Genomic DNA, 11,297 nt, shown 5'->3' with positions numbered 1-11,297 from the left:
ATAGACATGCAAGCACATGCATACCTATTCTGGGAAGAAACAGTACAGTAGGCACTTTATATGTAACAACACTGTACTACTTTTTTTGCAAATTGTTGTCATTTCACATGAGGGTGTTTATTGGTGATGTGAAGCAAGACTTTCAGCCCACCCAACCGAGAGTGCAAGTCTTCCATAATTTCATTTGCCTTCTGTGACGTTATCACATAAACTCACCTGACTGGGTAGTGCTATGATGTTATCGTGTTCACCACAGAATCTCTTACTCAATGAGATCTAACAGTGGAAAAGCTCTTTTCAGCTTAAAACATGGGGCCAAAGCAACAACCGATGCGGCAGAATAGCTACAAGGAGGTGAACATGAAATGGCAACAATTTGCAAAAAAAGTAGTGCAGTGCTGCTACAGATAAAGTGCCTACTGTTTCTTTCCAGAATAGGTGTGCATGTGCTCCCCAATGTGAATTGCACACCTCAAGGGGTCAGTTATGTGTGATTAGATCAGGATCAATGTGGGGAGCAGAACCAGGCTATCTGCAACACAATTGGTCAGTTAGTTAAGTATTTTTATTTATTTATCCGATTTAGGGGGGCATCTGCCCCCCTGCCCCTCTGGCTATTCCCATGTCCTTGCCCCCGGCCTCCTCACTTCCTGGAGCAGGTTTCTTCCATCAGTTGTGTTTCATCGCAGAGAACTTGGAGCGAGCCACTGCAAACCAAGCAGGAGAGACCCACCGCTTCCATTGCACATAGCCGCACCCTAAGTTCTGCTTCTTGTTGGTCTTACTGGAGTGTGATGGAATGTTGAGAAGTGGGTTAGAAATATGCAGAAAGCTTTGAATAATTGCAGTTTCTAGGAGAGAGAGAGAGAGTTGCGCTTGCATCTGGAATGACGCACCATTTTTTCCTCAACCCTGGGATAGCCTTGAGCAAACCAGTGTCATTGAGTTGCCCAGCTGTAAAGGGGGATTAAAGCAGTACTATTCTCATGAAGCAGGGAGAAAGAAATGCTGAACACACCTGGTAGAACTGGAAGCTCTATATGAAAAACTACATTTCTTCTGGCTGAGTCAACAGTTCCCATTACCTTTCCATTGAACTTTTTCAGCAGCATCAAAACAGGGGCCATGCAGTAGAGTTTAGAAGATTGCTTGGGAAGTGCAAAATTCCAGCTCCCACCTGCAGAGCTGTATGTGCAAAGGCTGCCATGAGATCAGCCTCTCTAGTCTTCCCACTGCAGAAGCTTCTGAGAAGGACATGAGCACCATAGCTCTCCCCCACTGTTGATTTCCAGCAACTAGTTTTCAGAGGTATGGTGCCTCTGATCCCGGAGGGAGACTAAAGCTATCATGACTAGTAGCTTTATCCTCCATGAATTTTTCTAATCCCATTTTAAAGCCACCAGGGCTGGAGGCCAAATTCCCTAGTTTAGCAAAGTACTGTGTGAAGAAGTATTTCCTTTTGTCTGCCCTGAATCTGATACCACTCAACTTCATTGGATGATCCTGGGTTTTAGCATTATGAAAGAGGGGTGAAACTTCCCCTATCACCTGTCTCTGTGCCATACACATACACCACGATTGTGTCACGCCACAGACACTCACCCCTTTTCCAGGGCTCAATCACTTGCTTGTTTGTTGACGCATACATTTTCAGCCTCACCATGGCATTTGGACCAGTCGGGGTCTGGGGAGAACTCAATGACAGTCTCTTTGGGCTCAAAGGGGGAATAGCTCCCCTGTCCTCCCAAAGCAGCAATGTGGACTCCCCTTTCTATTAGCCCTGATGTGCAATGATGGCGAGAGGAACATTAGGCTCATTCATTTCATCAATGCAGATCGTAAGCTTCCTCCATGGATTCTTTGCATCCCATATGACGTTCTTCTCCAAATCACTGCCTTCCCAACACATTCCTTTCCTGATTTCCCCCCTGCTTTCTCCTTTTTGGTATATCCCTGGTATAAGAAAACTGGGGTTGAGGGAGAGGAAAGTGTGGGAAGGCAGTGATTTGGAGGAGAATGCTGTATGGATAACAGAAAATTAATGGCGGTACAGGACTGTTAGGCTGACTGTCCACATTAAAGAACAGTGTGGATGAGTCCATAGGAGCCAACTCCTAAAGGCGAGGTCCCTGTACCCCCCCCCCATAAAATGTTTGAGGGGGGCCACCCTCGCAAAGTGAATGGTCATTGCCATTCCAATTGTGCCATATGATCAGTTACGGGGTGGGGCATATCTGCTCCCCATGGACATAGCCAAGATTTATGGGGGGGGGCAGAACCAAGCTTCAGTTAAGTATTTTTATTTATTTGCTTGATTTAGGGGGGCAGCTGCCCCTTGCACACCCATGCTGTCCCCCAATACAGTGGAACCTTGGTTTATGAACACCTCGGTTTACGAATTTTCGATTTACAAATGCCGCGGACCCATCTGGAACGGATTAATTCACTTCCCATTACTTTCAATGGGAAAGTTCGCTTCAGTTTATGAACGCTTCAGTTTATGAACAGACTTCCGGAACCAATTACACCCATGCTTTGGGTTAAGTACACTTCAGGTTGAGTACTGCGCGTACCCGCCTGGAACAGATTAATCCACTTTCCATTACTTTCAATGGGAAAGTTTGCTTCAGTTTATGAACGCTTCAGTTTAAGTACTCCGCGGACCGTCTGGAACAGATTAATCCACTTTCCATTACTTTCAATGGGAAATTTCGCTTCAATTTATGAACACTTCAGTTTATGAACAGACCTCCGGAACCAATTGTGTTCATAAACCGAGGTACCACTGTATTTTATTCAAGTTGGCACCCCTGGATGAATCCATTGTCAGCAGTATTGCCCATCTGTCTCCCATGCTAAGCACTACTCTTTCCTCCTAAGGAACAAAGGGGGGCAGAGGAGACAAAGAGAGAGAATTAGCAGAAGATTATGCCCCCAAGATGGTGACTCAGGTCTGGGCAACCATTCTCCACACAAACCCTTTCCAAATTTGGTCCCTAACAAGAATGGAGTGGCCATCGCTCAACAGCCCAGCATCACTACTGTCCCTGGCACCAGATCTTTCCTGCATCTGGGTGTACTCACACTCACTAAGAGAAGAAGTGGAGTACAGTAGAGCCTCACAAATCCTCCCACCCCTTTCCTGCCATTGTGCAGGTGTTGATAAAGGATTGGTTTTTTTGGGGGGGGTATTTAGTGGAATCACTTTGCTGTACCGCTTATTCCAGACATCCCCAAACTTCAGCCCTCCAGATGTTTTGGACTACAATTCCCATCATCCCTGACCACTGGTTCTGTTAGCTAGGGATCATGGGAGTTGTAGGCCAAAACATCTGGAGGGACGCAGTTTGGGGATGCCTGTCTTATTCTATGTACAGCCTGAAGGAGAGCCGGAAGGTTGCATGATTATTATGATTTTTAAATATTAGGAAGACAGAAAGAGTTGTAAGGCAGGCTGTAGGAATGTTGTTGTTTAGTCGTTTAGTCGTGTCCAACTCCTCGTGACCCCATGGACCAGAGCACACCAGGCACTCCTGTCTTCCACTGCCTCCCGCAGTTTGGTCAAACTCATGTTTGTAGCTTCGAGAACACTGTCAAACCATCTCGTCCTCTGTCGTCCCCTTCTCCTAGTGCCCTCCATCTTTCCCAACATCAGGGTCTTTTCCAAGGAGTCTTCTCTTCTCATGAGGTGGCCAGAGTACAGGAGCCTCAGCTTCAGGATCTGTCCTTCCAGTGAGCACTTGGGGCTGATTTCCTTCAGAATTGATAGGTTTGATCTTCTTGCAATCCATGGGACCCTCAAGAGTCTCCTCCAGCACCATACTTCAAAAGCATCAATTCTTCGGCGATCAGCCTTCTTTATGGTCCAGCTCTCACTTCCATACATCACTACTGGGAAAACCATAGCTTTAACTATATGGACCTTTGTCGGCAAGGTGATGTCTCTGCTTTTTAAGATGCTGTCTAGGTTTGTCATTGCTTTTCTCCCAAGAAGCAGGCGTCTTTTAATTTTGTGACTGCTGTCACCATCTGCAGTAATCAAGGAGCCCAAGAAAGTAAAATCTCTCACTGCCTCCATTTCTTCCCCTTCTATTTGCCAGGAGGTGATGGGACCAGTGGCCATGATCTTGGTTTTTTTGATGTTGAGCTTCAGACCATATTTTGCGCTCTCCTCTTTCACCCTCATTAAAAGGTTCTTTAATTCCTCCTCACTTTCTGCCATCAAGGTTGTGTCATCTGCATATCTGAGGTTGTTGATATTTCTTCTGGCAATCTTAATTCCGGTTTGGGATTCATCTAGTCCAGCCTTTCACATGATGAATTCTGCAAATAAGTTAAATAAGCAGGGAGACAATATACAACCTTGTCGTACTCCTTTCCCAATTTTGAACCAATCAGTTGTTCTGTATCCAGTTCTAACTGTAGCTTCTTGTCCTACATAGAGATTTCTCAGGAGAGAGATGAGATGATCAGGCACTCCCATTTCTTTAAGAACTTGCCCTAGTTTGCTGTGGTCGACACAGTCAAAGGCTTTTACATAGTCGATGAAGCAGAAGTAGATGTTTTTCTGGAACTCTCTAGCTTTCTCCATCATCCAGCACATGTTTGCAATTTGGTCTCTGGCTCCTCTGCCTCTTTGAAATCCAGCTTGTACTTCTGGGAGTTCTCGGTCCACATACTGCTTAAGCCTGCTTTGTAGAATTTTAAGCATAACCTTGCTAGCGTGTGAAAGGAGCACAATTGTGCGGTAGTTGGAGCATTCTTTGGCACTGCCCTTCTTTGGGATTGGGATGTAGACTGATCTTCTCCAATCCTCTGGCCACTGCTGAGTTTTCCAAACTTGCTGGCATATTGAGTGTAGCACCTTAACAGCATCATCTTTTAAATTTTTAAATAGTTCAGCTGGAATATCATCACTTCCACTGGCCTTGTTATTAGCAGTGCTTTCTAAGGCCCATTTGACTTCACTCTCCAGGATGTCTGGCTCCAGGTCAGCAGCCACACTACCTGAGGTGTACGAGACCGCCATATATTTCTGGTATAATTCCTCTGTGTATTCTTGCCAGCTCTTCTTGATGTCTTCTGCTTCTGTTAGGTCCTTTCCACTTTTGTCCTTTATTATGGTAATCTTTGTACGAAATGTTTCTTTCATATCTCCAATTTTCTTGAACAGATCTCTGGTTTTCCCCATTCTATTGTTTCCCTCTATTTCTTTGCATTGCTCTTGTCTCTCCTTGCTATTTTTTGGAAATCTGCATTCAGTTTCCTGTATCTTTCACTATCTCCCTCACATTTTGCTTGCCTCCTTTCCCCCGCTATTTGTAAGGCCTCATTGGACAGCCATTTTGCTTTCTTGCATTTCCTTTTCCTTGGGATGATTTTTGTTGCTGCCTCCTGTATAATGTTACGAGCCTCCATCCATAGTTCTTCAGGCACTCTGTCCACCAAATCTAAATCCTTAAACCTGTTCCTCACTTCCACTGTGTATTCATAAGGGATTTGATTTAGATATTATCTTACTGGCCCAGTGGTTTTTCCTACTTTCTTCAGTTTAAGCTGGAATTTTGCTATAAAAAGCTGATGATCTGAGTCACAGTCAGCTCCAGGTCTTGTTTTTGCTGACTGTATAGAGCTTCTCCATCTTCGGCTGCAGAGAATATAATCAATCTGATTTCAATGCTGCCCATCTGGTGATATCCATGTGTAGAGTCGTCTCTTGTGTTGTTGGAAAAGAGTGTTTGTGATGACCAGCTTGTTCTCTTGACAGAACTCTATTAGCCTTTGCCCTGCTTTGTTTTGAACTCCAAGGCCAAACTTGCCAGTTGTTCCTTTTATCTCTTGATTCCCTCTTTAGCATTCCAATCCCCTGTAAGGAGAATAACATCCTTCTTTGGTGTCATTTCTAGAAGGTGTTGTAAGTCTTCATAGAATTGGTCAATTTCAGTTTATTCAGCACCGGTAGTTGGTGCATAAACTTGGATTGCTGTGATGTTAAAAGGTCTGCCTTGGATTCGTATGCAATTTTTGAGATTGCATCAAAGTACAGCTTTTGCCACTCTTTTGTTGACTATGAGGGCCACTCCATTTCTTCTACGGGATTCTTGCTCACAGTAGTAGATATGATAGTCATCCAAACTGAATTCACCCATTCCCATCCATTTTAGTTCCCTAATGCCCAGGATGTCAATATTTATTCTTGCCATCTCATTTTTGACCACATCCAGCTTACCTTCATTCCTGGTTCTTACATTCCAGGTTCCTATGCAATATTTTTCTTTGCAGCATTGGACTTTCCTTTCGCTTCCAGGCATATTCGCAACTGAGTGACCTTTCGGTTTTGGTCCAGCCGCTTCATCAGCTCTGAACCTACTTGTACTTGTCCTCCGCTCTTCCTCAGTAGCATGTTGGACGACTTCCGACCTGAGGGGCTCATCTTCCAGCGGGATAACTTTTATATGCCTGTTGTCTTAGTCCATGGAGTTTTCTTGGCAGGGATACTGGAGTGGCTTGCCGGTTCCTCCTCCAGGTAGATCATGTTTGGTCAAAACATAACTTCTGTAAGTTATTTAGGCCCCTTCGCCATGACAAGGCAGTGATCCATGAAGGGGGCTGTAGGAATCAGAATTGTGTGGACAGTGAAAAAGGATTAATTTCAATAGAGAATGACAAGAAGCAAGAAGAACAATCATTAGTCTTGGACAATGTAATTGACTTTAAAGAAGATGAGGAAGATGCATGGAATATTGTTCCCCCAGTGAGAGGGGGGGGGGACAGAACATGTGTCTGATCCAAGGAGTCTCCAAAGAAGAACCAGCATGGAATAATGTCCTCCCAGTGAGAGAGGGAGGGCAGGATCCATACTGGGGCCAGAACTTAAAGGGGGAAAAATTGAGATAGGGCTGGAAAGTGGAAATATAACTGGATGGTTTTGGACTACAGTATTTAGAGAATTGGGGAGGCAGCAGGGGATGATCAAGGAAGAATGGGGGTTAGGTTGGGACAGGGTGGGAGTGGGGTGAGGGGTAATAATGGATGTAAATTTTTGATTGATTTAGATGGTCCGAAACTGGAATGACTTACGGAACTCGCTGAAGTACCTGGGAGACCCTGAGTCCAAGGGAAGGGGGGCTGAATTAGTTTTAAGTGTTTAAATGTTAGCATGATAGAAGAATTAATATTTAAATTTATGGAAAATTCTTGGTAATAAAATTTAGGCTAAGGGAGGATTAATCAAGGAAGCAGGCTTATTTATATAAAGCAAGTATTTTGCCTGGCTCCCCCATATGGCATTCCAGAGCAGTGGGAAGGGAAGCAGCATTAGTACTATCAACAGTTAGGTAGGGCAACTGTTAAGGGTAAGCAGGCAGGTAGGCAGGCGCGCGCGCACACACACACACACACACACACACACACACACAAACTACATTCTACAAATCTGAACTTGCAAGGATGGCTGCAGGAGGTCAGCTTTCTATCTCCATGCTGGGTCCCTCTTATTCTGTTAAGGTAATACAGGGACACACACACACACACACACACCACATTTATATGTGGGTTACGTTCTGGGTCATTGTGCACATTGGCCTGCACAGCTCCATTCCACCCCCCCTTCCGGTGCCAGATGCAGTGCACACGTGCATGGAGACACATGCATCAAATGCGCAGCTTGAGAGTTGCCTGTAAATAGGGTTACACAATGTAGGCAATTGTTAATTAATTAATTAGATGAATAAATAACATCATGAGGAAATAAAAAGATCCTCTGATTATTTAGGCAGTAGATTTTTCAAACTATTTTTAATACACATACAACAATGTGCAGGGGTGTGTGTGGAAGGTAGGAGAGGATATATCAGATATTATCCTTCCTTGCTCAAGTTTGTGAGTACAGCAGAGCAGAAAGCTGTACCCTTTGTAGCCATATAGGAAGCTGTTGATTCAGCTGGTTTCAGCCTTTTTGATGAAGCAACCAGGATGCCTCAGTACAGCCTGGATTCTTCCTGGTACCCCCCCCCTTTTATCCCACTTAAAACAATAACAGTACAAAACAGTATTCTTAGAATAAAATAGAGTTTACTCAAATTTCACATTCAGTAGCAATCTGGTGGCAGGCTTAGGCTGCAGTTACAGGTACATATTGGAGTTTAGATTAAAGTGAAGTCTGAAGTTGAATTATGGGTGAGGTATGAGAGATCAGACTAGATCGCAGGAAGCAGAGGAAGAGGCAAGAGAGTAAGAGAGAGAGAGAGATGGTGACATTACTTGCCTTTTATGAGTTATGCCCATCTCTACCAGAGGGAAGCGGCTGCGGCTCCCACAGGTTTGACAGGAAGTCCTCCCTGTTGGCCCCACATTCCTCTGAATGCCCATTCTAGCAAGCAGGAAATGTTGGACTTGATTGCTCTTTCTGAATATCCCACAAAATGGTGCGTATTAGGTGCCATCTTCAAAGTGCCCATTGCCTCCCACAAGCCTGCAAAGACTACTGTGACCTGCACATGCATTGCTTTGAAAGCTGATTTGTTAAATTGATTTCCATCGGATACATATTTAATTCATCTCTATAATAATTATGCTTTATTGACTATGATTTCTTTACTCTTGTGATGACCCTGAGAAAAATGGCCTCACTAAGGTTCTAAAACCAAAGGAAGTCTTCTCCCATCCTAAGTGTTTTTTACTGATGAAATCTGCATATGAAAAATATGTAAATGTAATCAGTGTTTTTTTAAGTCACTTCCCATGTATATAACTATGCTGTTCGATTGAATAACGCATTCCTATGTTCACTCAATAGCAAGCCTCACCAAGCTCAATGTTCCCAGGTAGGTCTGCTCAGGATGGCAGGCGAAAACGACCCCCTTCTTCCAACCCCTGGGCTGATTAACATCCTATATCATTTTAAATGCGTTTGTGGGAGGGGGAGTTTGTTCTTGCTCTTATTTTTATTATGCATTTTGTGTATTTTTATGCTGCGAACCACCCTGAGCTCTTCGGATGAAGGGCGGTATACAAATTATATAAATAAAATAAAAGCAGTGGGACTTCCTTCTACGGGTCGGGATGCACGTTTGGGCTTTAATCGGATTACAGGATTAGTTTTAAACTTGTTTTTAATGTTACTATGTCTGCTGAAGAGGGTGTGTGCGCGCGCAATTTTGCCGAAGACAAATGCTTCGTTTGCAGACCCTATAATTATCTGTGAATCCCCCTCCCCTTTATTTTGTATGTGGAACTGGAGAGATGAGCGTTGGAAATGCAAAAGGCAGCAGAGGAGGCGCGCGCGCGAAGTGCGTGTGAGAGAGAGAGCGAGAGCGAGAGCGAGCGAGCGAGAGATCTCCTCCTACCTGCAGCTACAGATCGCAAGATACGTGGTGCTACCTGGAGAAGTCAGAACAAGTAGAAACGCATTGAGCTTCCAGGTTGCGGCGAGGCAGTCGATCCGCAGCGACGCCTGTTCTCCTCTCCGGGAGACTCCCCTCGCGATCCTCCATGTGGTTGCTTTTTGCAATTAAAAAAATGCAAAAGCCCTTCTCTCTGTCTTCCCCCTTTGTTGTTTTTTGGCCCCCATGGTTGCAGGGGGAGCCGATCATTTGAACTCTGCCTCGGTGCCCCCCTGCCGGGTCTTTGGAGAATCCCCCAAAGGCTTCCTGCTGCTGGGATTTAATCGGCAAAGATCCCTTTTGCGGCCGCTCCGCTCTCTCGGCCCCCTCCCCCCCCCGCACAATTTCATATTATATGGCTCACTCCATGCCCTCCTAGATCATGCACAGAAACTTCCGAAGGTGGATTTTCTACGTGTTTCTCTGCTTCGGAGTCATCTATGTCAAACTAGGGTGAGTACGAGACCGGGTTGCATCGAGGGGGTTGGGGGTGTCGGGATCCGAGGAGAGGTTTCTGAAGTTGTGTGTCAACAATGCCACATATTGCTTTTTGTTGGTTATGTCATTGCCGTTCTTTGCACCGCTTCTGGAAATGGGTTGTTGCAAACTCGCAGGCAGGTTTTCGGGCACCAAATATTAGATCTCTGCAAGGAGCGGAGGGGGGACCTGAATGTCTGTCGCCTGTCCCAGCCCTGAACTTGCGTTGAGAGAGAGAAAGGGCTTGTGAATCCAAGCCGCGCGGCGATAAGCTAAAAAGAATTATCGATTTCTTCCTCCCTCCCACAAGTTTGGAGGCGCCGGTCATGTGAGCACAGCAATTTGCAAAACGTTGCTGCGTTGCGCAGTGTCTGGTCTACGTGCCTGAGTCTGCAAAAAAGGACATTTTACATATTGGTGTTTCGTTTGTTAACTGGTGTAGGACAAAGAGGGACTGAATAACTGTGGTTTTGTTTTTTTTAAAAGAAAACAATAACCCAGGAACACATCCCTAGGCTGCAATCCCAAGTACAGATGTACTTAGAAGTAAACGCCATTGCAATGAGAGGAACTTTCTTCAGAGTAGACACTGTGGGTGAGACCATACAGAAGAAGCTTCCGTTTCCTTTGGAACTCGGCAAGACTTACTTCTGAGTAAAGGTGCACAGGTTCGCTGCAGCCTCCTGCGCGCGCTGACTGGGGAGGAAAGTCAGCACCCAGCCGCTTTCCCTTTCCAAGAACGCATAGCTAGGGTCAAGCTGCCAAGGCTTCAGGCTCGCAGGGGTTAACTCCTGAGCAGCCGGCTAACCCAGAAGCTCGGCTTCCTCCTTCGTAAACGTGCTTTGGAACCGCAGCCTAAGATCGGGAGCCTATCGCTCGCGCGGAATCCGGAGCGGGTCCACCCTGCAATAGAGAGAGCGAGGGCATAGGATCGCTGCTTCCCTGGGGACCCGACGACTCACCTCCCCGTGAGCAGGATCCGGCTGTGCCAAGCGCCAGATCATTGAGGGGAGATCGTGCCCACGCCCCACGCCGAAGAGGTGGGTGTAGGAAAGCTTCCGAGGGTGCGATCCTGTCTCCCTCCTCCCACAATTAAAATCCGTGGACGGTATATGTGTGTTTGTATTGGGGGGGGGGATGGGGTGTCAGCTACTAGATGGGCCCCACCGACCCGCAAAAGCAGCACCCCTCGTCTTCATGAGAGAGGGATCCGCCAGCAGGGAGATCAGGAGCGACGGGGCGGGCGTCCCTGCTGCTACGGAGACGGCCCTCCGACGGTGGCCCTAGCCTAGATCCACTTGCGCGAGCATCGCTCTCTTTCCCGCCCCGAGACGCGATAATAGGAACCTGCCAGGCGCCTGGGAGTGAAGAGCGGCCGGGGGGCGGGCAGGCTGCAGGGCAGAGCAGGGGTGGAGTTGCCAGGGCTGGCCGCGGGGC

At 46.2% G+C, this 11,297-nt stretch overlaps 1 protein-coding gene and 1 long non-coding RNA gene across 3 annotated transcripts in view; one reads left to right on the top strand and one right to left on the bottom strand.

The window, feature by feature from the left end:
* Positions 1-4,968: 4,968 nt before the first annotated feature.
* Positions 4,969-10,962, bottom strand: LOC148685546 (uncharacterized). Its single transcript, XR_015950088.1, has 3 exons — positions 10,823-10,962; positions 9,348-10,250; positions 4,969-6,609 (listed from the first exon to the last, which is right to left on the bottom strand). It is a non-coding gene; the product is annotated as an uncharacterized LOC148685546 (long non-coding RNA).
* Positions 9,702-11,297, top strand: part of WNT7B (Wnt family member 7B) — a 124,186-nt gene continuing 122,590 nt past the window's right edge. Inside the window, exon 1 of one of the 2 annotated variants that reach the window (XM_035137569.3) lies at positions 9,702-9,836. In XM_035137569.3, the coding sequence (XP_034993460.1) occupies positions 9,766-9,836 (71 nt within the window). In that variant the 5' untranslated portion in view covers positions 9,702-9,765. Of the gene's footprint in view, positions 9,837-10,763; positions 10,901-11,297 lie in introns of those variants that run through there. The other variant, XM_060275161.2, reaches the window with a different exon arrangement.

Source organism: Zootoca vivipara, chromosome 5 (assembly GCF_965207765.1).
Source record: "Zootoca vivipara chromosome 5, rZooViv2.hap1.1, whole genome shotgun sequence".
Taxonomy (NCBI): Eukaryota; Metazoa; Chordata; class Lepidosauria; order Squamata; family Lacertidae; genus Zootoca; species Zootoca vivipara.
Note: the sequence above shows the minus strand (reverse complement) of the source record. Positions and strands in the feature narration are given on the sequence as shown.